General features: G+C 42.0%; 2 protein-coding genes across 4 annotated transcripts in view; both read left to right on the forward strand.

The window, feature by feature from the left end:
- Nucleotides 1–8753, forward strand: part of LOC120048043 (E3 ubiquitin-protein ligase RNF130-like) — a 69070-nt gene extending 60317 nt beyond the window's left edge. The window contains exons 7-10 of one of the 2 annotated variants that reach the window (XM_038993722.1): nucleotides 372–468; nucleotides 2870–3092; nucleotides 5360–5453; nucleotides 6169–6922. In XM_038993722.1, coding sequence (XP_038849650.1) covers nucleotides 372–468; nucleotides 2870–3092; nucleotides 5360–5453; nucleotides 6169–6187 — 433 coding nt within the window. In that variant the 3' untranslated portion in view covers nucleotides 6188–6922. Of the gene's footprint in view, nucleotides 1–371; nucleotides 469–2869; nucleotides 3093–5359; nucleotides 5454–6168; nucleotides 6923–7699 lie in introns of those variants that run through there. The other variant, XM_038993723.1, reaches the window with a different exon arrangement.
- Nucleotides 8754–13186: 4433 nt separating this feature from the next.
- Nucleotides 13187–25743, forward strand: part of LOC120048044 (TBC1 domain family member 9B-like) — a 56967-nt gene continuing 44410 nt past the window's right edge. For both annotated transcript variants that reach the window (XM_038993724.1, XM_038993725.1), the window contains exons 1-2: nucleotides 13187–13678; nucleotides 23115–23222. In XM_038993724.1, coding sequence (XP_038849652.1) covers nucleotides 13561–13678; nucleotides 23115–23222 — 226 coding nt within the window. In that variant the 5' untranslated portion in view covers nucleotides 13187–13560. The remainder of the gene's footprint in view (nucleotides 13679–23114; nucleotides 23223–25743) is intronic.

Here is a 25743-nt window from a genome sequence, read left to right on the forward strand (position 1 = left end):
TAGCTTAGCATTAGCAAGCCTAGCATGCTGACGAGAAAGGCAGTTCAATTAAAATAGTGTTTATAAATGCATAATTGACTATTTAGAGATTGCTTATTGACATTTACAAATGTAGGAATAATGATTCAGAAAGGGTAAGTCAACTGTTTATAAGTGGTTTATTACAGGACCTTAATAAAGTGTTATATTTACTCTTTCATACTCTAGGCCCTCCTTGTCAGCTCAAACAGAGCGGTCATTGTGCAATCGCAGGACGTAAAGGGGCCATGTCTGTCTTTGAAGAGTCGCATATAGGCTGTTGTGGGGCTTGTTTGTGGAGGTGGTTTCCTGCTCTTCAACCGTGTTCTTTGTTTCTGTGTCTCTCTGCACAGGCATGTCTTCCATAAGCTGTGTGTGGACCCCTGGCTGAATGAGCACTGTACTTGTCCCATGTGTAAACTGAACATCCTCAAAGCTCTGGGCATCATGGTGAGTATTAGTGTAGTCAATATCTCAATGCCTTATCAGTAGAAATGTGTTAGAAGTCAGTATACAAATGTTATCCGGCAATGCCAGTACTCATTCAAAAAAAATTGTGATCAACTTCACAAACGACTCGACCCAAATAATGAGGAAAAATATCATATATTGTCATCTTCTCAATTTACATGGTTGTTGATTAACAGTAGAATACAACAAAACCTGTGTTGCGTTGTAGATTAAGGCGTTATTTCCCCAGATTGCCCTTCACATGCTGCTGCTCCCCATCATTGTGACAGACCATGTTCATCCTTGGGCGCGCTCAGTACGATGTAACGTTTTGGAACATTCAGATAGAAATAGGCTATGTAGAACAAACATGCCTCTCTGACATGTAGAATAAGGAATCACATCAGCTTTATTCATGGAATTTCTATCTGCAACGTTGGAGAATGTTTTGCGACTGAACATGGCCCAGGCAATTGCGTAACCATCTGTTTATGCCAGCTGTATATGACCTCATCCGTAGTCCTAGTATTCCCCCTGCTGGTAAGTTATGGAACTATTGCTCAGACGTCAGAAACTAGTCAAATCAGGACTAAAGTGGTATCATCACATCTGATGAGCTGCTACAAGAGCTATTTTCTCTGAAGCTAAGTGTTCATGTTAAGGTCATGGTCAAAATCAGGGTCAGCGATCAGCATGAGTTAATACGACACAAATTAGACTTTCCTCTTACCCTTGTGTTTAACCACTAGCCATACCATTCCTCTAACCGTTGTTTAACCACTAGCCATAACATTCCTCTAACCCTTGTTTAACCTCTAGCCATAACATTCCTCTAACCCTTGTTTAACCTCTAGCCATAACATTCCTCTAACCGTTGTTTAACCTCTAGCCATAACATTCCTCCAACCGTTATTTAACCACTAGCCATAACATTCCTCTAACCCTTGTGTTTAATCTCTAGCCATAACATTCCTCCAACCGTTGCTTAACCACTAGCCATAACATTCCTTTAACCCTTGTGTTTAACCACTAGCCATAACATTCCTCTAACCCTTGTGTTTAACCACTAGCCATAACATTCCTCTAACCGTTGTTTAACCAATAGCCATAACATTCCTCTAACCCTTGTGTTTAACCACTAGCCATAACATTCCTCTAACCGTTGTTTAACCACTAGCCATAACATTCCTCCAACCGTTATTTAACCACTAGCCATAACATTCCTCTAACCGTTGTTTAACCACTAGCCATAACATTCCTCTAACCCTTGTGTTTAACCACTAGCCATAACATTCCTCTAACCCTTGTGTTTAACCACTAGCCATAACATTCCTCTAACCGTTGTTTAACCACTAGCCATAACATTCCTCTAACCCTTGTGTTTAACCACTAGCCATAACATTCCTCTAACCCTTGTGTTTAACCACTAGCCATAACATTCCTCTAACCGTTGTTTAACCTCTAGCCATAACATTCCTCTAACCGTTGTTTAACCACTAGTCATAACATTCCTCTAACCGTTGTTTAACCACTAGCCATAGCATTCCTCTAACCGTTGTTTAACCACTAGCCATAACATTCCTCTAACCCTTGTGTTTAACCACTAGCCATAACATTCCTCTAACCGTTGTTTAACCTCTAGCCATAACATTCCTCTAACCGTTGTTTAACCACTAGCCATAACATTCCTCTAACGGTTGTTTAACCTCTAGCCATAACATTCCTCTAACCCTTGTGTTTAACCACTAGCCATAACATTCCTCTAACCCTTGTGTTTAACCACTAGCCATAACATTCCTCTAACCCTTGTGTTTAACCACTAGCCATAACATTCCTCTAACCGTTGTTTAACCTCTAGCCTTAACATTCCTCTAACCCCTGTGTTTAACCACTAGCCATAACATTCCTCTAACCGTTGTTTAACCACTAGCCATAACATTCCTCCAACCATCGTTTAACCACTAGCCATAACATTCCTCTAACCGTTGTTTAACCACTAGCCATAACATTCCTCTAACCGTTGTTTAACCACTAGCCATAACATTCCTCTAACCCTTGTGTTTAACCACTAGCCATAACATTCCTCTAACCGTTGTTTAACCACTAGCCATAACATTCCTCTAACCCTTGTGTTTAACCTCTAGCCATAACATTCCTCTAACCGTTGTTTAACAATTAGCCATAACATTCCTCCAACCATCGTTTAACCACTAGCCATAACATTCCTCTAACCGTTGTTTAACCACTAGCCATAACATTCCTCTAACCGTTGTTTAACAACTAGCCATAACATTCCTCCAACCATCGTTTAACCACTAGCCATAACATTCCTCTAACCGTTGTTTAACCACTAGCCATAACATTCCTCTAACCCTTGTGTTTACTCCCCTACCCCCTTTAGCCCAACCTACCGTGCGTGGACAACGTCGGCTTCGACATGGACCACAGGATAGGGCGCAGCCAGACGATGGCCAGCCAGCGGACAGCCCTAGTGGACCTGTCCAGTGAGACATCCATCAGCCTGGAGCCCCTGCAGCAAGGCCACCCTGGCACTGGACCCCAGATCCCCTCAGAGAGCGGAGAGCTCACCCCCCGCACCGGAGAGATCAACATCGCCGTCACCAGTAAGCAGCTTCCGCCTTGGACAACCTTTCTAGTCTTCAACTCAAGTTTAGATTTTATTTCAAATGACTTTATTGATATGAAAGGTTACATTCAGCATTATATATTATATTATCATCAGAACACACTGTGACCTATGCACAGCAAGGCACTTAACCCTAATTGCTCCAGGGTCACCGTTGATAATGGCAGACCCTGGCCGTGACCCCACTCTCCGAGTGTGTCTCAGGGAGAGTTGGGATATGCAAAAAAAAAAACATTTCCAATTCACACATGCGTATAATGCACACTTGTATCTGTGTAAAATGGGACAAATATAAACATCCACCAAATGTATATAATTATTATGTAAGCTCGGAACATAGGAATAAATCAAATGTAGCCTTTTCATAGTTCACAAACTTAGTGAAGGCATTAGCCTCTGAAAAATGAAAGAAAAAAATATATATATCTTGTTATGCTATTTAAATTAGGTAAAATTAGGTAAATCTAAACTAAACTAAAGGCAAAATTATAATTCTAAACCACTTGCACGCGCGCACACACACACACTCAAAAGATAGATCCTAAATCCCTCCCTGCCCCTTTATCCCTCCCTTCACTAAAAGTGAGATTAGTTGTGTTCTGTTTTGTCAGCAAAAAGACAACCACTTTTAAAAGGATTACACGACAACCTCTGGATCCTCTCCTGCTCTCTGTCTCTCTCTCTGTCTCTCTGTCTTTGACTCTGCATTTAGATTTCAGTCTCCTTTCACACTTTCCCTTGACCTTGGACACAGACACACACCCCCCCAGAGACTTGTCTCTTGTAGGTCACATTGCTCCCTGCACCCCCCTCTGACTCCCCGCTGCCGCTGTCTGTTTAATCCATAATCCCTATCCAACTGATCCTAGCCCCAACCATGAGAAGGCAAAATGCACAACTGACCTAAGAGGACCTCTTGAACCACAATCTGTTTTACTGTGCATAACTATTTATGAAGGAGGGGAAGATGTGATTTCACAGCACTGCACCAAAAAAATAAGAACATGCACTGCAGTTATTATTGCAATACTACTACTTGTTTATTACTGCAATACTACTTGTTTATCGTTCTTTCACTTATAGCTAGTAATTAGAAATCAGTAATGCTGTGTGTCATGTGTTGCTGTCTTGCTATGTTGTTGTCTTAGGTCTCTCTTTATGTAGTGTTGTCTCTCTTGTTGTGATGTGTGTTTTGTCCTAGATTTATATTGTATTTATTTTTATCCCAGGCCCCCGTCTCCACAGGAGGCCTTTTGGTAGACCATCATTGTAAATAAGAATTTGTTTTTAACTGACTTGCCTAGTTAAATAAAGGTTAAATAAATAAAATAAAACATCAATTTGAATGAATAGCTGATCCTGTGAGTAGTTCATAATCTGAATAATAGTGAATAAGAGTTGCTAGATAACTCTTAGTACCTAAACCTGTTTCAGGATAGGCCTACTTTCATAAATTAATTGAAATCAGTCTTATATAAATCCACCCAATTTCTGCTGTTTGATAATGTGACCCAGGTTCCTCTCATTTCTGCTGTTAGATAATGTGACCTAGGTTCCTCTCATTTCAGCTGTTTGATAATGTGACCCAGGTTCCTCTCATTTCTGCTGTTTGATAATGTGACCCAGGTTCCTCTCATTTCTGCTGTTTGATAATGTGACCCAGGTTCCTTTCATTTCTGCTGTTTGATAATGTGACCCAGGTTCCTTTCATTTCTGGTCAACCTCAAAGGGCTCCTATAGTGAAAGTTATGCCTGTTCTCTTTCAATGTGGACAGTTTTACCTGACTTTTCTCAATTTAAAGAGACTGCACGTTACGTTAGTAACATGCAGTATAGATGGACCTAGATGTGCCTCGGTTTCTCTTTTTGTCGCCGTTGGATGCGTCTGCAGTGTGGATGCATGTGTGGATGGCGTGCGGTGTGGATGTGTTTTGTGCCTGTGTGTACATAACTGTCTTTACGCTATGCCCATGCTTCCAGGTCTTTCTCTCCGGTCTTCAAGCTTGTCCTGGTGAATGTCTCCTTTCTCCTGCCTCTCTCCGTGTCGCTCTCTGGATATTTCTTTGGATCTTAAGGACGTCTTTTATTTATCTCTTCGTTTTCCTGACTTTACTGCTGGATTTCAAAGAGGAAAGATCTTTTGTGTTTTCCTGTTTGGCCTCGTCGGTTTTTAACCCAATGCATGTTGGGCTGCAATGACCCCCCCCCCCCCCCCCCCCCCCCCCTCTTTCCTTTTATTGACAGAGGAGTGGTTTATAATCGCCAGCTTCGGCCTTCTCAGCACTCTCACTCTGTGCTTTATGATCATCAAGGCCACAGCCAGCTTCTCCAGCCCTGAGTGAGTACCACCATATACTTCCAGAATTCAATACATTCAATATGTCTACTCCTTCATTACATTTCAATCAAGCCTATTGATAAAGCTTGAGTCACAGATTATTGTTGTCTATTTAATTTCTGCTTAACTAAGCCTGAATCCAGGGCTATACTTCTTGATTTATGGATATCGGAAAATTGGCTCAACTCAGGCTACTTTGAACCATTGTCAAGACAATGGAGTTTGGATACAGTCCAGACCGATGCAAAACAGTCAGACTGTTTCAAATGTATTCAAATGTGGCAAACTTCCATTTCCATGAATTTACTAAACTTGGATCGCAGCTAACATAAATCTAATAACAGCATAATTGTTTCATACTGTACAGTATATGTGTACTGAAGTTAAGTACAGTTGACATGGGTACTGGCATGTATCTAATACAGAGAGAGTTTGAAAAGTAATGAAATATTGGATTGTGAATGTTTTCACATGAACTAAAAAGGATACTGTATAAAGTAACACGGAAGGCTCCATCCATCCCCTCTCAGACAAACTTCAAAAGTATTGGAGCTAAGTGCCTTAACACGAGAACATCATGGTTTAAAAGAAGATTAAAAGTATTTATGTTCAGATCAATTACATTCCCCTTCTCTGTTCCTACGTGTCTTTAATGCTCTGTCTTTCTTCTGCTACCTTTTCTAACATCGTTCCTTTTCTCTTCCTTCTCTTCCAGCCTGGAGTGGGAGAAGTGAAGATGATCGCCTTATTGCCCCTCTCCATCCTTTCTCTGGCGGAGCCTCAATATTGCCTTCTTCTGCCATATGTTTCTGTATTGTATTTTGTAAGCTTTTACTACTGTACTGGCTGAGCCTGGCTGTAATTGTTTTTAGTGGTTGTAATAGGGCAAAGCGCTTTGAGACATTAAATCTTCCCTCCTTTTGACTTATGTTCTCTTTCATAATCAATACTTTCCGCGTGTGTGTGTGAGTTTCTATATTTAATGAAAGACACCCATCATTCTTGTGCTCCCAAACTAGACACAGCTCGCTACAGAAGGTTGAAGTTTCATGTTCTTCTTTGCTCATTCATGACCTTGACTTGAAAATACACTATGACTGACCAGGTGAAAGGGATGATCCCTTATTGATGTCACTTGTTAAATCCACTTCAATCAGGAAGGGGAGGAAACAGCTTAAAGAATCGATTAAGCCTTGAGACAATTGAGAAATGGATTGTGCATGTGTGACATTGAGGGTGAATGGGCAAGACAAAATATTTAAGTGCCTTTGAATGGGGTATGGTAGTAATATTGCAACTCAATACTAGGAAGGTGTTCCTAATGTTTGGTATACTCTGTATTTGGCTGTAATGCAGCACTATCCCCAGTAGGTGGCACTATTTCTTAGCGATTACAGTACAGGTCTATCCTCCCACATCTGATTCGTATCAGTTCACAACTTCCACATATCTCTGCTTAGTTCTTGTTCAGGCTGGCCTGAATGATATTGATGATTAGTATGAATCAATGGGCGGTCTGCGTGATCTTCCATGTATCACTCTCTTGACTTGAGGTTGTATAGCATGTTGAGGATCTTTGAAGATTCACAATGGGCAATTCCACGGTTAGGGAATGATGCAGAGACTCAGATTTTCCACTTTAAAATGTATGCCAAACAAAAACCAATGATAGCAAAGTTAAACAAAACATACAACTCCATGCACAAGGACGACTTTTAGACATTTTCCCAATAAATAAATATTTACTTGAAGAACATTGCAGATGCAAGGTTTGGTAACAGAATGACGGCACCAACAGCACAAACCATCATTCTGTTACCAAACTGCATCCGCACTGTTCTTTAAGTAAATGTGTTTTTGTCAAATTTTCAGTGGAAATTGTTAAAAGTAGTCCTTGTTCATAGTTTGCTTCATGGTTTGTTTAACTTTACAATAACTGTGTTTTGTTTTGGCATAGGTTTAAAGTGGAAAATCGGAGTCACAGCATCTTTCTGTTACTGTGGAATTGCCTTAATGTCACTGTTCAGTTTGACCTCACCCACCCTTACATTATTACTCAACTGTAAATGTCGATCATGGTGTCCAATCCCAGTGTCTCCTGCAATAATGTTTACAGATGCCAAGAAAGTATAAATAATACCTTTGTTTATGGTGCTAGCATCAGCTTTTCTAGTTAGGTATCTTACTGACAGATGTCATGTTTCTTGGTGTCACTGATATTGACATCTTCCCATGTTTCTTTGCAGGTGGCCACTTCTTCAACCGGAACTCCCTGTCCCCACGCAGTTTGGTCTGTGAGATGGAGCTACCTGACACCCAGGCATCGCTCGACCGCTACGATGACAAGTCGTGAGGGTCGTCTCCGTGGTTTCGACACCCCCCCCCCCCACACACCAAGGGACAGATGGCCTTGTACCTTCCTGCACACCTGCGAGTCATTGTGTGTGTGTGGGAGGGGGGGGGTAGGAGCGGCACAGCAACCTAGATGGCAACCTTGACTAACCTGTGGAACAATGACATGATGACATCAGAAATTTTCTACCAGTGCAGAATGTACTATTGCCTGTCAAAGAAAAGAGGGGATACTCGTCCTCTCTTCTCCCCCTGGTTAGATATTCAGTAAAGTCCTTCCTTGACACTTTCATTTCAACAACTGACTCTGACATCTGTTTCTAGATGCGGTAGTGGGTAATTATCCCTTTCTAGTCTTACTTTGCAGGATCTCGGCGTATCGTCCATTTGAAATGTGCTAGACATAATAAACCACTTGTTAGTGCAGCCTACAATACATCTGTATATATGACTAGCAAACCGTCATTTAATTTAGCTTCCTTTGGCTCTAATGCGGTAAGAAAGGTCTCTTTTTCCGTAAAGGCAGCAATGGAAAAGTTTCTTCCCTGGTGGACCAGTTGGCTCTGTTGTATTTACTATGCTGCCTAAAGGACAGTGGAGATGATATTTTGACTGGTGGGACATGTCCAGACATGCCTAGTCTCTCCCTCTATATGGCCATGTGACTGGTGTAATGCACCCACCATGGTGACTGGGTTCAAGAATAAGACCAGTGGAACAATGGACATGCACTGATGCAACATTCTGAACTCTGTGAAAAGCAGTATAGCAAAACCAATGTCTCTGTATAAAAATAAAAAAAATACATTTTAACGTGTACTTAAAAAAGCCTATGAAATACCCAGATCGTGTATTAATCAACCCCTGTGTGTGTGTACAGTACCAGTCAAACGTTTGGACACACCTAAGGTTTTTCTTTCTTTTTACTATTTTCTACATTTTAGAATGATAGTGAAGATGTCAAAACTATGAAATAACACATATGGAATCATGTAGTAACCAAAGAAAGTGTTAAACAAATCAGAATATTTTATATTTGAGATTCTTCAAAGTAGCCACCCTTTGCCTTGATGACAGCTTTGGACATTATTGGCATTTTCTCAAATGATTGGCATTGTTTTGGTTACTACATGATTCCATATGTGTTATTTCATAGTTTTGATGTCTTCACTATTATTCTACAATGTAGAAAATAGTAAAAAATAAAACCCTTTGAATAAGTAGGTGTCCAAACTTTTGACTGGTATTGTGTGTGTATGTATGTGTATACACACACACACACAGTATTTACAATCTATATACATTATATCTCTAAACCGGCCTCTTGAAGTACTGTTTGTTTTCCTTTCACAATCTTGTACAAGCGAAATGGGTGGAAGGGTTTGTCCTCTGTTCTTGTTGTCCCCTTGTTATCTTTATCTGATATTTGCGATGATGTAACGCGGGGAGGGGAGTGTGTCAGTTTCAGGTCACTGTGTTACATACAGCACTGCCTCAGCATTAAAAAGTGTAATTATTGCCTACGTCCTGTTGATGCCCATTCCGATGTGTGCCGCTTCTTCCTGAAACACAGCTCAATGTTATTAACATTTCAGCTGGAGTTTGGAGAAGATTCTATTCAGATGAAATAAATTATTAACTTCACAGTGTGGTGAAAGTGTATAGTGATGAGCTTGATGCTCCTTTCCAATAAATAGAGGGTTTAGTGACACGATGGTCGGTACTTGACTGCCATTTGACAAATATAAATATCCCTAATAATCTAATGTAGACAAGCCTACCTGCACTGTATCTGCAAGCTGTTTGCTAGAGCGCAGATGCTATTTAATGCAACAGTTTGTGACAACTATCGGTTGTTGAAAATGTCATAGAAATGCATTGAACTTTAGATTTTTATTTGGTACATGAAAACTTAAACTAAAAAGTAAATTTTGCGTGTGCTACGTCATCACGCATTGACTTTTATCCACAAGTCCGTTTGGTGGAAATACACCACTGTTGGGAAAAATTACATTTTCTTTGATGATTTTAGAAAATTTGCATGAAAATCTGTTGCCAAGTGGATGGAAACCTAGCTATAGGGAGCGTTCATTGGCATAATGAATTTGGGGCATGATTTGGCATTAAATCAAATGCCATTACATTTTTGGAATTTTAGATTCTTTGTCTAATTTTTATTGGTAATTATTAGTTCTCAAAGATTATCTTAAAAAATATACTGAACAAAAATATAAATGCAACATGTAAAATTGTTAGTCATGTTTCTTGAGCTGAAATAAAAGATCCCAGAAATTTCCAAACACACTAAAAGTTTCTCTAAAATATTGTGCACAAATTTGTTTACATCCATGTTAGTGAGCATTTTTCCTTTGCCAAGATAATCCATCCACCTGACAGGTGTGGCATATCAAGAAGATGATTGAACAGCATGATCATTACACAGGTGCACCTTGTGCTGGGGACAAAAAGCCACTCTAAAATGTGCAGTTTTGTCACACAACACAATGCCACAGCTTGCAATTGGCATGCTGACTGCAGGAATGTTCACCAGAGCTGTTGCCAGAGAATTGAATGTTCATTTCTCTATCACAAGCTGCCTCCAACATCATTTTAGACAATTTGGCAGTATCTCCAACCGGCTTCACAACTGCAGACGATGTGTAACCATACCAGCCCAGGACTTCCACATCCAGCTTCTTCACCTGTGGAATCATCTGCAACCAACTACCCGGAGAGCTGATGAACTAAGGAGTATTTCTGTCTGTAATATAGCCCTTTCCTAGGGAAAAACTCATTCTGATTGGCTGGGCCTGGTTCCCCAAGTGGCTGGGCCTGGCTCGCCAGTGGGTGGGCCTATGCCTTCCCAGGCCCATCCATGGCTGCGCCCCTGCCCAGTCATGTCAAATCCTTAGATTAGGGCCTCATTTATTTATTTCAATTGACTGATTTCCTTTTATGAACTGTAACTCAGTAAAATCTTTTAAATTGTTGGATATTGCGTTTATATTTTTGTTCAGTATATTATGTTAAGTCTAGTCTGAGGCCAGGCTGAATAAACTGCATTGTTTCGTAAGTCATAGTTGGAGAATCACACACCATTTGATCGCGTGACTCCAAGTTTACTGTTATTAATATAAATATTTGCGCTTAAAGGCATTTCCGCCACCATTTGTGGCATAATTAATTACACCGATGCAAAAATATCCCACCATGTCGAACGAACAAATGATCAGTTGGCATTTATACAATTGTACCGAAACTACCATCAGAGCTGTCATGATTCGTTTAATATGGTATGGCTTTACTCACATAAAAACTGTGCAGGGAAAGTGGTTTGTGATTACATTTTCACTTAACCCATTTAATCCTGAATTTTTCCCAGACATGAAAATATCCAAATCAAGTGTCATTAGTAACCCTTTACATTTTCATGTAAAAGTAGGTGAAAGTGTTTTATGGTCAGTCACAATTGTGACCGGTGGGATAATGTTATGTATACCAAATTAACATATTTCTCCTATGCAGTCATCAAAATTCTTATATATCCCAGCCCAGTTATCAACACATTTAAAACTCTGTCACTGGCAGTCCCCAATATTGCCACTAGAATGCCCCATCACATTCTAGTGTGACTATTGTACGTATCAAAAACCTTTATACAACACCGATATGAATACTGAGAGCAAAGACAAAAAAACAACCATCAACATATTTCAACATTGTTACTTTATTGTAATATATATTGTAACATTGTTACTTTAGTGCAATATTCATTGTAACATTGTCATTGTGACATTTTAGTGCAACATTCACTAACAATTGTATAGCAGTCGTGTGATTCATTCACATTGAACATAAAGGTAACATTTAGGATAGAGGTAGCCTGTATAATATGCATTCAAGTAGAGGCCTACACAGAACAAAATAATATATATATATACATAAAAAGCGTCACTGCACATTGAGTGCTTATATATATATATCATAGAGGTAGGCTTCAGAACCAAGTGCACGATTAGTTTGTGCATCACTATTTTGAACTACGATCAGTCAGACCTGTCATAAAGTATGTCTTGAATCAATTGACCTTTTTTCCCAAAAACATTTCAGTCATTTTGATTGTCTTTTTCGTCTACTTTTCTTTTCTTCCTGGAGTCTGTTGTACTGCTTCTCCTCATCCTTTATCGACATTTCTATTTTTCAGCCATTTTTCATTCACTCTTATCTCCTTTTCTACTGTCCATGGTATATCTTGAAGCACTCAATGTACAGTGGCGCTTTGCATTTCTCACATGCATAGGTAGTGCGTTTGTCACAATGACGACATCTCTGGAACCGGTGCATCATGTTGATTGGCCAGTGAGAAGTTTTGTCATATCTTGCCTGATCTTTAACAGTAGCAGCCAGTAAAGATCTCCTTCCGTGGCTCAGTGGTTTCGTGCCAAACTTTTGCATATTTGGGCTGTATACTATGTGGTTTGGAATCACATAGGTGGCAGGCCTCTTCGATCATTTGAACACTCAATCTTTATTTTTGACCACTTGCAGCTTTCCCCTTGGCTCTTCTGGCTGACCTCTCGGTCAGGTAGAGGCCCTTGGCTCTTCATTATCAACAATGGGGGGGGGGGGTAGGTCATCATCACTGATAACGTTGTTCCTGTCATGATCTGTTTGCATAGGATCAGCATATGCATTCAACAGCCTGGCTGGCATATGGCCTGTCCATAGTCCATATCTGACCCATCGCTATCACAATCACTGAGGACAGCATATTTCTCATTATGAGGGATAACTGCAATGTTTGCATGCCTTGTCTGGGCAGTCACCTAGATCCAACATATCCAGAACTTGACTCAAAGTGAAACTAAAAGAAAGTTAGGTAGAACAAGAACTATGTATGTGTATACCTAGATGCACTGTTATCCCACAGGTCACTATTGTTGCCGTCAACATGTTTACACATTCTATGACCACACTGAACAAAGTTGAATAATTGCAAATCCATATATCAATACTAGACACCTTAAAGATGATGTGTACCAAAAATCCTTGTCCCATCTTTATGTTAACATACTTTACTAACCTTTTTTTTGGGAGCTTTGATGCAGCCATCGTCTTCTCATGGTGCAACCAGGAAGTAAACAGCTCTGGTCATGTGACAATTTACACTAAACATGTGACACTGCACATATTTCATTGTAACCCTTTATTATTTCAATACTTGCTGGGAATGCATTGATACATCATTCAATAAAAATGTTTAGAGCCTTTATAACTGAAAACGTTTTTTACGGTCGCTATTGTGACTGATGGGATTAAATAGGTTAAATTAATACAGTGAGTCAAGCAGCGATGCAATGTAAACTATGATATGAACGTAAAGTGGACGTGTTTACGTAAAAGTAGAAAGCGACCAGTTTCGAGGGTCGTCACTAGTTATCCCAGCCTATTTCTACAATTACGCTTCTTAAAATTGAATGTTAAACCTAACCCTAGCGTTAAAACATGACCAAAAGGCTAAAGTTTTGTTTTCACGAATTTTTACGATATAGACTATTTTGACTTTGTGGCTGTGGTAGCTAGTGGAAACCGTTTCCGAGTAGACAACAGCAGAGCAACCAGCTGCACAGACGGACATGAACTCAAAACAGCAGGCAACACGTCTGCAAAACATGCTTGTGTGAAGTCGCTTACCGTACACTTTGCACCATAATATCCAATAATAAGTGTGTAATTTGGAAAAAGCTTATTCAAAATGTGGATAACTCCAGAGGAGGTGTTGCTTGCCAATGCTCTGTGGGTGAGCGAAAGGGCGAACCCCTTCTTCATTCTCCAGAGGAGAAAGGGCCATGGCAAAGGAGGGGGCATCACTGGTAACTATACAATAATATTATTTGGTTTACAATTGCTCTCATATTTCAGAAAAATTTAATTTATGTTGGCTAATGTAATGAGGGCTTTAGCTAACGTTAGCTAGAAAGCTTGGTGTGTTAGCAAGGTAGCTGGCGCGCAGGCTAGCTGTTGACGTGTAAAGTGGAGCTGGCTAACCAAGTTAGCGCGTTGTTTTTTCTTCGTCTGCAGCTAACTAACTAACGTCGTTGATAGGTTTTATTTGCTGGTAGTATGTGCATTTTCTCACATGCACCACTAAACAGTACACACAGCTAGTTAATAATAGCTAGTAAACTATGTCAGCCTAACCATCCCAATAGTGTTTGATTGCGGACCGCAATTCGTTCTTGCATATAGCTATTTCTGCATTTTAGGAACGCCCCCTTCAGCATACAGTTAGTTCCTTCATGAACGACCCCATCTCCCGAACATCCCATTGGTTCCTGCATGAACGAAAACCTGCTCTCGCTGTCATCAACAGAACTGCCGTAAAACAGTGCACCGACCAGCAGAGGGGCGAAGGTCACTGTCTACCTGCGTCGCTCCCTCTAGTTCCTCTGGTACAGAGCAGGCGGGGGCAACACTGCTAGCCAACCGTGTGAGCACAAGGTGTCGCTCGCGCCTATTGTGTATCGGAGTCCCCAAGGACAAGCTAGCTAACGTTAGTCCTTCACTCCCACCTGCTAAAGGACACTGTCAACTGTTGTCGCCCTCGACTATTATTTTTCTGTGGTTTTTATCGCCGGTTGGCATCCAACGTTATGGTACCTACTGTACCGACCGTTATGGCAGTCAAGCAAATCATTCCGCAAAGAGTCGTTTACAATCTAGTCCTGTAGTGGTCACAGCCGGAGCTCGTTTCAAAGGTATCAATAAATAATCTTATTTGAATGCCTAGCAATCAACACATGTACTCTCCAGGGTATGTGGGACATCCCACCTGGCCAACATCAAGTGAGATTGCAGAGCGCCAAATTCAAATACAGAAATACTCATTATAAAAATTCAGAAAACAAAACATTTTACATAGGTTTAAAGATTAACTTGTGAATCCAACCACGGTGTCAGATTTTAAAAATGCTTTACGGCGAAAGCATACTTTACGATTATTTGAGAACATAGCCCAGCAGACAAATCATTACAAACAGTAACCAGCCAAGGAGAAGAGTTACACAAGTCAGAAAGAGATAAAATTAATCACTTACCTTTGATGATCTTTATATGGTTGCACTCAGAAGACATTCATTTACTCAATAAATGTTCCTTTTGTTCGATAAAATCTCTCTTTATATCCAAAAACCTCAGTTTTGTTTGCGTGTTTTACTCAGTAATCCACAGGCTCAAACGCAGTCACAACAGGCAGACAAAAAAATCCAAATTGTATCCGTAAAGTTCATAGAAACATGTCAAACGATGTTTATATTCAATCATCAGGTTGTTTTTAGCCTAAATAATCGATAATATTTCAACCGGACAATAACGTCGTCAATATAAAAGGTAAACAAGAAAGGCACTCTCTCCGTAGTGCGCATGAAAAAGCTCTGTGACACTGCAAGGTCCACTCATTCAGACTGGTCTTACTCCCTAATTTTTCAGAATACAAGCCTGAAACAATTTCTAAAGACTGTTGACATCTAGTGGAAGGCATAAGAACTGCACTTTGAGTCCTAAGTCAATGGATACTGTAATGGCATTGAATAGAAAACTACAAAACCAAAAAGAAAACTACTTCCTGAATGGATTTTTCTCAGGTTTTCACCTGCCAAATCAGTTCTGTTATACTCACAGACACGATTTTAACAGTTTTGGAAACTGAAGAGTGTTTTCTATCCAAACCTAACAGGTATATGCATATCATATCTTCTGGGCCCGAGTAGCAGGCAGTTTTATATGGGCATGCTTTTCATCCAAAATTCCGAATGCTGCCCCCTACCCTAGAGAAGTTAAAGCAGTGGTTCTCAACTGATTTTGCTTGGGGACCCACATTTGACAATGACAATTGAGTCGCGACGCAATATTATGGACTGTCGATAATTCCATTTTGTAATGTTGTATTGCTGCTGCCTTATTGGGCAGGCTTCACTTGCAAAATCACGGTCTACTCTTATGGTATTAAAGTCATTACACAGCCATATTAACTGAGAAAACATTTATTATGAATTCAAGAATAAGCCATTTTAATTAGTAGACCTGTTCAGGAGTGGGGTGTAATACATTATCAGACTCAGAACATGATATCAAAACCAGTTCAATAATGTTAATGAACAGTAACACAACAGTTTTTAAAATAGGAAAAACAGCAATCATTAGGAATTCTTAATCATCAATTACCATGTGAATAGTTTCACAACCTTAACGTTTTTTTAAAGGTTTACGTTTTTAACCAGTTTAATAAAATGTAATATGAATGTCAGTATTAATTAACAATAATACTTAACATAGTGAACAACAACTCATTAACCTGTTTATTTATTGTGTGTGTGGCCTATCAGTGGTAAAGCTGGGGGTGTTTCTTCAGTTTGATAAGTTTATTGAAGCCTGGGGTGACGGTTGACAGGGCAACTGAGGTATTGCTGGCTGTCCAGTTTGTTTCTGCTTTTAGTTTTCATCACGGCCATAGCAGAGAAGCCACTTTCACACAGATAGGTAGCATGATTCTGATTGCATGACAGGAGAGAGCAGGATATTTTCCCACTATGCTGCACCAGAACGGTGGCCGAGTCATTTCCGGGATGCGCACGCTCAGTCTGCGATCAAATGATAGCTCCACCAGCTGATCCTCTTCATTGCCTGGCAACGTGACGCTTCCCATCTCCACTCCAAAGGGGAGATTGGAATCCAGTCGTCTTGTCTCCTGTTCTCCTCCGGGAAGTAGTCGCAAAACTTTCCCTGCAGCTTGACAAGATGCTGTTTAATGTTTTTTTCAGTGTGTCGCCGTGCGCTTTGTTGCTCAGATTCTGAATTTTGAAATCAGCATTGGGAAACATGTCAATACTCCCGTGAGAAACATGATTTGCCCAAACAGTAAGCTTCATCTTGAAGGCATCCACTTTGTCCCTCTTTTCAAACCGACTTTGCATTGACACATGAGCGAATTCAGATGATCAAAAATATCTGCCAGGTAGGCAACCTGTGCGAGTCACTCCTCACAATCGAAATGTTCGGCCAGAGATTACTTGTTTTCTGAAAGAAACGCAGCAATCTCTGCTCGAAGCTCATAAAAGCGACCCAACACTTTACCCCTGGAAAGCCAGCGGATCTCTACATGATAAAGCACCTGCTGGCGTTCGCTCCCCATATCCCTGCAGAAGGCCTGGAAACACCTGCTTTTCGCGGAACTCTTTTTGATATAGTTGACACACTTGATCACATCCTGGAGAGTGACGTGGAGCTCAGGCACCATGTCCTTTGCTGCCAATGCCTCCCTGTGTAGGAATCAGTGGTTCCACGTCGCACTTGGTGCTCTCTCCAGGATCCGCTTTACTACCCCGGAGTGCTTTCCCGTCATGGCAGGTGCCCCATCAGTGGTCACACCGACGCACCCATCCCAGGCCAGTCCCACCGAGCTCAGGTGCATATCCATTGTGTTAAAGACCGCCTCTGCAGTGGTGGTGGTGGGCAAATCAGCACTAAAAAGGAACTGCTCCTCGAAGTTATTATCCCACATGTGTCTGACATAGACCATTAGAATTGCATGGTTAGCCACATCTTTGGATTCATCAAGCTGCTGTGCGTAATGGCCATTTTCACTGATGCGCTCGGATGTCTGGCGCGTTATGTCCTCAGACATGTCCTTGATTCTCCTCCTCATGGTGTCATTGGATAGGGGTGTAGTTTTAAGTTTGTTGGCGGGTGACTCTCCCAAGATTTTAGTGCACATATCAATCGCAGCAGGGAGTATGAAATCCTCTGCATTGGTGTGGGCTTTTTTGCACTTAGCAATGCGCTGGGGTACAATGTATGATGCGCGAAGTGCCTTTTCTTGTACCGTGCATACGTTCTTCAATGAGTCTTGTGAGGCCACCAGATATCGACATCTTCTTTTAAAAAAGTCAGCTGTCTTATCTTTGTGACTTGGATGCTTGGTGGACCCCTACAAATCAGCCAGGCTAGACAATCTGGACCCTCTCTTTCTAAAATTATCTGCCGAAATTGTTGCAACCCCTATTACTAGCCTGTTCAACCTCTCTTTCGTATAGTCTGAGATTCCCATAGATTGGAAAGCAGCCGTGGTCATCCCCCTCTTCAAAGGGGGAGACACTCTAGACCCAAACTGCTACAGACCTATATCTATTCTACCCTGCCTTTCTAAGGTCTTTGAAAGCCAAGTTAACAAACAGATTACCGACAATTTCGAATCTCACCGTACCTTCTCCGCTATGCAATCTGGTTTCAGAGCTGGTCATGGATGTACCTCAGCCACGCTCAAGGTCCAAAATGATATCATAACCGCCATCGATAAGAGACATTACTGTGCAGCCGTATTCATCGACCTGGCTAAGGCTTTCGACTGTCAATCACAACATTCTTATTGGCAGACAGCCTTGGTTTCTCAAATGATTGCCTCGCTTGGTTCACCAACTACTTCTCCGATAGAGTTCAGTATGTCAAATTGGAGGGCCTGTTGTCCAGACCTCTGGCAGTCTCTTTGGGGGTGCCACAGGGTTCAATTCTCGGGCCGACACTCTTCTCTGTATACATCAATGATGTCGCTCTCGCTGCTGGTGATTCTTTGATCCACCTCTACTCAGACGACACCATTCTGTATACCTCTTCTTTGGACACTTTGTTAACTAACCTCCAGATGAGCTTCAATGCCATACAACTCTCCTTCCGTGGCCTCCAACTGCTCTTAAATGCAAGTAAAACTAAATGCATGCTCTTCAACCGTTTGCTGCCCGCACCTGCCCGCCCGTCCAGCATCACTATTCTGGACGATTCTGACTTAGAATATGTGGACAACTACAAATACCTAGGTGTCTGCTTAGACTGTAAACTCTCCTTCCAGACTCACATTAAACATCTCCAATCCAAAATTAAATCTAGAATCGGCTTCCTATTTTGCAACAAAGCATCCTTCACTCATGCTGCCAAACATACCCTCGTAAAACTGACCATCCTACCGATCCTCGACTTCGGCGATGTCATTTACACAATAGCCTCCAACACTCTACTCAACAAATTGGATGCAGTCTATCACAGTGCCATCCGTTTTGTCACCAAAGCCCCATATACTACCCACCACTGCGACCTGTACGCTCTCCTTGGCTGGCCCTCGCTTCATACTCGTCGCCAAACCCACTGGCTCCAGGTCATCTACAAGTCTCTGCTAGGTAAAGCCCTGCCTTATCTCAGCTCACTGGTCACCATAGCAGCACCCACCCGTAGCACGCGTTCCAGCAGGTATATCTCACTGGTCACCCCCAAAGCCAATTCTTCCTTTGGTCGCCTCTCCTTCCAGTTCTCTGCTGCCAATGACTGGAACGATCTGCAAAAATCTCTGAAGCTGGAGACTCTTACCTCCCTCACTATCTTTAAGCACCAGCTGTCAGAGCAAATTACAGATCACTGCACCTGTACATAGCTCATCTGTAAATAGCCCATCCAATCTATCTCATCACAATACTGTATTTATTTATCTTGCTCCTTTGCACCCCAGTATCTCTACTTGAACATTCATCTTCTGCACACCCTACCATTCCAGTGTTTAATTGCTATATTGTAATTACTTCGCCACCATGGCCTATTTCTTGCCTTACCTCTCTTATCCTACCTCATTTGCACATGCTGTTCACAGATTTTTCTACTGTATTATTGATTGTATGTTTGTTTATTTCATGTGTAACTCTGTGTTGTTGTATGTGTCGAACTGCTTTGCTTTATCTTGGCCAGGTCGCAGTTGCAAATGAGAACTTGTTCTCAACTAGCCTGCCTGGTTAAATAAAGGTGGAAAAAAAAAAGTAAAAAATAAATTGGTGTCCAGATGCCTTTTCAGTTTGGAGGGTTTCATGCTCTCAGCTTGTTGCATAGTACGCACTGCTGTCTACAGTCACCCTGCCTGTCTTCTATATATGTTAAACCATATTTGATGAAGCCAGGGTCGTATTTTCTCCTTGACAGGGGCTGTGTTGTCTGCCTTTTTGTTGACATTGGAAGCAGCAGTAGATGAAGAGGGAGATGCACCTTTTAAAAATGTGTCCATGATGTTACTCTGGCAGCTAGGGCTGGGCGGTAAACCGTATTTTATGACATACCGGTATTGATGCAGGGACCGGTTTGGGTTTTTCCTTTACCTTCTATAACGGTATTTGAATGTTTGGTTTGTTAAATGTGATACGCCATTGGTAATGTCAATTTTTATAGTTTACTTCGCTACTTGAGTCATCTCTCTCCGCTCTTTCTCGCCGTGCCACTTTCCACACAGACCTAGCCACGCCCCCTGTCACTCAAGGAGCGCATTTGTTGTACCTCAACCATGAGACACTTGGGTTCAGTCTGCATGGTCAATGCAGCACATGCAAAAATGTTGATGACAACAATACTGTTTTCACTTTGCTTCTTAATTTAAATCCACTAGTGTTCTATAATGACACTATTATTTTGTGTTTCATCAGCAAACAGCTAGTTTGTCTTTTCTTAGCAAGTTGCCCTAAATCTTGTGAGACGCTAATGCTAAATCTAGCTAATAAATGTACTGAGTAAGAGCAAACGTAGCTAGCTAATACAGCCTGATAATATCAGTGATGCTGTAGACCTGAATTTGTTTTGGTTGAAGTGAAATTGAACAGTATAAAACAATCAAAATGGAGAAAGACTCATTGAAATCACTTAAAATGTATGTGTTGCCACCCTAGGATCACTCACTACTCATAAAGGAAATGTAGAACTTTTATTATTCAAAACTAAAAATACCATCATACTGTCCAATTAAAAAATACTGTGATATAATATTTTGGTCATATCGCCCAGCCCTACTGACAGCTAGCCAACATGAGTTAAATGACAGCTAACTATCCACATGTGCAATACCTGCGGAGACATCTGCATAGTTAGCAATCAAGATATATGTCAGAAGATGATGGGGGCGAGAACGTTATTGTATTGGTCAGTGAGTGTGTGCAGCGCGAAAACCCTCCAAGTCCGAACGTAGCTAGCCATTTCACCACTGCCGACGCGCTGCACGTGTAAAGTCAGCAACAATAAGCGGTGCGGCGCACGCACGCCTGTGTGTAGCGGTAACATTGTGAAATTCAGCAACAATATGCGGTGAGGCCATATCCTTTCAAAATTAAAGGTTTGGTGTGGCGGTTACCTTAAATATTTTTTTCGAATTTATTTTTATTTTTATATAGCACAAGTCCCACGTCCTCTTAAAATCCTCCCGTGTTGGGGTCGCGACCCCCCCCCCCCCCCCCCCCCTCCAGTTGAGAATCCCTGGATTAAAGGACATTTTTACAAGCCTCAGTCATAAATGACCACTCCAATAAGCCCCCTATGGTGAACGACGTGAATGGAAGGCCCGTAAAATCATGACTCTTTCGAGTTTTCAGTTCATTGTTTGTCGGTAGGGGGTCCCTTGTGCTCTTGGCATTACTGATTCAAATGAACGAAATTAGTCAAAATATTTGTTCTTTTGACTGAACGAGTTGAATAGATCAGAGTCAGTAAAAAGAGCTGAACTTCCCATCACTAGTTTCTGCAGATGCAATAATGCCCAAATGCAGGAACTCCCCGAATTGCGGACCGCAATTGCACCCTTCTCAACCAACCTGAAACCTGAGTGTAGCTAGCCCTGTCATATGACCAAAACAATGGAAGTTGGATTAGCCTCCCATATTGAATTTGGATGCTATCATAAAACACCAGATATAGTTATCTCCAGTTATTCTAGTAACTAAGGGAATAACAATGTCATGTAATAAAAAAACTACTTCGTATTAAAGAGATCTTTAGAAACTTTAGGTTAGGTAGCTATCTACTTCAACAGTTATGATTTAATCAGATTAATTACTAAATTAGACCAAATCACTCCCATCTGAAAGACTACCCAGACGTCGTCAAGTCTAATTTTAAAGAGCCGAAAAACAAGCCGATTGGCATGTGTTTCTTTCTGTTTCTCATTATAAATTCAGTTTTGGAGGTGCGTTTCCTGACCGATTCCGCATTTGGTTGATAATGTTTATCCCCCATGAGACACTGTAGATGTGGAAGCCTATTTCACTTCCTCCAAATCCTCAGAATGAATCTAAGATAATTCGATAAATCTGTAATTAATTGTTATGTTTTTGCCGAGAATGTTTTATATCTAAGATGTTTGGTGCAGTATTTCTCAAGTAAAAAAAAATGTGAGATGTTATGTAAACAAAGTCGGGGTGCTGTGCATGTCTGTTGCTGTCTATGCTATTTGATAGAGAGCAACCACTGCAGCTGTTCACACCATGTTAGTGGGCAAATGTACATTGTCAAATCAAAACCCAAATCAAAACTCACTTTTAGATGAGACTGACTTTATGACCAAAATTATCCTATTTACACTTTGTATTCAATTTTGACACTAGAATAACTGTTTCTGACTTATGCCGATGCCACATGGCCCGTTTTCAAAGGGATGTGTTGCTTTTTAAAGGCAGTCGCTCTTTAAAGTTACTCTTTCATTCACAAGAGTTTGAGATTTCCCTTTGATGTAGATATTCTTCCCCAAGTCCTTGTCTGTATTAGCCACAGCGTCACTGCCGCTGTTTTGCTGAACAGTTCTAGGAACATAAGTCTTATACAAGCCTACAATACACCAGTCACATGAAGACCGTAAAATGTAGGCTATGAAATAGTAAATCATGTAGAAATGCGTGAGGTGTATGTGTGCATGTGTGTGTGGTGTGTGTGCTTGCACACACGTGAGTTTGAATGTCTGGCTTTGGGCCAGCAGGCGTCGGACTTCCTCAAGCTTAACAAACAGATGTCAGTTCAGATCATAGCCAAATAACCTTTGTTTACCCAGCTTAAAAGTCATCCATGCAAAGTAAGGACTCCTCCAGCCAGCAATACCATATTTTGGATGATTGACCCTGTAGTCACCTATTGGGATTCCTGATTGACCTGTAGTCCCCTTTTGGGATTCCTGTAGGCCTATTATCTCAACTAGTCAGTTGAAACATTATAGTGAGATACTGCATTAGTATGAGTAGCCTAGCGGTTAAGAGCATTGGGCCAGTAACCTGAAGGTCGCTGGTTCAAATCTCGAGACGACTTGATGAAAAATCTGTCTGTGGCCTTGAGCAAAGGCACTTAGCCCTAATTGCTACTGTAAGTTGTTCTGGATATTGGATAAGAGCATCTGCTAAATGACTCAAATGTAAATCGTGTTGTAAGGGGCATACGTCGAATAGTAGCCTGACTTGTTGTGCTGCTTTTCTTCAGGCTTGTTGGTGGGCACCATGGATGTTGTCCTGGACTCCAGTGCCAGAGTGGCTCCCTATAGGATCCTGCACCAGACAGGGGACTCGATCTTCTGCAGCATCGCATGTGGTGGGTGCAAAACCATGCCATGACACCTCTGAATATTCTGGGACAGACAAACTTTCTTTGAAGCTAACCTATTTAATTAAAACTGAATAAAAGCGCTAGGCATATATAAATGTGATCCATTATCATCAGGTGTTAAGAGACCTCTCCTTGATCTGCAATGTTCTAGGTTTATCCCATAGATATTACAACCAGTAGATAGTGATAGCTCTGACGTCATCCACATATTCCTATGGAAAACTCCCGATGGAGCATGAAGCTGGAAGTATTTCAATTTGAAGCGCGCCATGTTTCTGGATGGGGCTGGATGGCACCAAAAACGCTAAGGATCATGGTGAAAGTGGCCGAAACTAGCAAAGGATCATGGTCGAAGTAGTCGTTTTCATCCTGCCTGAGAGAGTCAACCTTAATGTCTATGGCATGAGGGCGCGAGCCTCCTCGTAGCCTGCGAGCATCCTCGTAGCCTGCCGGCCTGTGATTGGTCTGTGTCAGCACGTGGTCCTGTGTGATGAAAAATGTAGTACCGTAGTTGGAATGGATTACTATTTAATTAAATATCTAAATTCGTAGCAAACTTTAAAATAATTCACAGTGGAGATCAAATTTTTGTTGACCAAAGTTTTGGGGGGGCCGTTCTGGTATCGTAATTTACGTAGGCTTTCTAGGAAAGACCAGGGCTTTTGGCACCGCTAGTTCCAGAGCTTGTGACTGAGGGGTACCGGAGCGAGAGAGAAGGCAGACGATCCCCCCAAAATTATATCCTCTCCACGCTCCAGTCAAATTACACGCGATCCTCTCACCCCAGAGCTCATGGCTGAGCGGTACCTGAGTGAAATTGGAGTGCGAGAGAAGGCCGAAGCTCCCCAATTTTTTAAAATCCGCTCCACTCTCCAGCCAAATTACTCACGCTCCACTCACATCCTCTGGTTGCTACGCAGTAGCCAATCAGCAGAGCTTGTGACTTCACACTCCAGACCGGACACTGAGGGACTGGTTTATTCACATCTGTGCCAAGAATGTTAAAGTGACAAGGAGAGGAACACACTTTAGAACAGTGTTGTATTACTCAAGTCCCGATTTTCATGACTTATAACTCGACTTGTACTCGACCATTGAGGACTCGCACTCGCCATCTAGACCATTAGTGACTCGGACTGACTTTCTCGACCATTAGTGACTCGGACTGACTTTCTCGACCATTAGTGACTCGGACTGGCCCCCTGTGACTTGTATTTGCACTTGGACTGGATAGACTACTATGATGAGCAGAATATTAGCAGCGCTGGATGAGCAGAGCAGCGAGGGTTCTGTTCTCTTTTTCTTTTCTTTTTTTTTTTTTTATCCCATTTTCTCCCCAATTTTCGTGGTATCCAATCGCTAGTCATTACTATCTTGTCTCATCGCTACAACTCCCGTACGGGCTCGGGAGAGACGAAGGTCGAAAGCCATGCGTCCTCCGAAGCACAACCCAACCAAGCCGCACTGCTTCTTTAACACAGCGCGCCTCCAACCCGGAAGCCAGCCGCACCAATGTGTCGGAGGAAACACCGTGTACCTGGCCCCCTTGGTTAGCGCGCACTGCGCCCGGCCCGCCACAGGAGTCGCTGGAGCGCGATGAGACAAGGATATCCCTACCGGCCAAACCCTCCCTAACCCGGACGACGCTATGCCAATTGTGCGTCGCCCCACGGACCTCCCGGTCGCGGCCGGCTGCGACAGAGCCTGGGCGCGAACCCAGAGACTCTGGTGGCGCAGCTAGCACTGCGATGCAGTGCCCTAGACCACTGCGCCACCCGGGAGGCGAGGGTTCTGTTCTCTAGCAGTGGGAAGGATCCAACACACCCGGCACACACAGCCTACATTAGCTGGTGAGTTGTGGAGGAGCAAGCGATGAGTGTGGGCAGGCAGGCTCCGCTCCGGCTCAGCCTCCGATCATAGGCTACACATCGTACAAGCCACTCTCTTGCTTCCCCGTAACCACCAGTCACCAGCCTGCTATTTAGCTTTGCCTGGTTAAGAAACAGAAACTTCTTCACGAAATTGAAAACAATAGTATTGAGTTTAATAGCACAACAGTGTAGCTATTTGTCTCTCGTTGTGGATAGAAAAGTAGTCTGTCTTTGAATTTTCATCTTGCTCTACCCTCCCACTTCCCCCTCCCTGCATCCCATAGTCAGGTTCTGACAAGTCTCCCTTTAGTTTTCACTCTGCAAATAACTACTCGATTACAAAAAAGTAGCTGAGAGCCCGACTTACCATTTATGTATTTAGTAAATAAGTAGTGAAACGCTATTGAGTAGAATTTGTGGTAGTGATGAATAATATTTAGGGCTACCGAGTGGCGCAGTCGACTAAGGCACTGCATCTCAGTTCTATAGGCGTCACTACAGACCCTGGTTCGATCCCGGGCTGTATCACAACCGGCTGTGATCGGGAGTCCCATAGGGCAGTGCACAATTGGCCCAGCGTCGTCCGGGTTAGGGGAGGGTTTGGCCGGGGTAGGCTGTCATTGTAAAATAAGAAT

This window comes from Salvelinus namaycush, chromosome 5 (assembly GCF_016432855.1).
Source record: "Salvelinus namaycush isolate Seneca chromosome 5, SaNama_1.0, whole genome shotgun sequence".
NCBI lineage: Eukaryota > Metazoa > Chordata > Actinopteri > Salmoniformes > Salmonidae > Salvelinus > Salvelinus namaycush.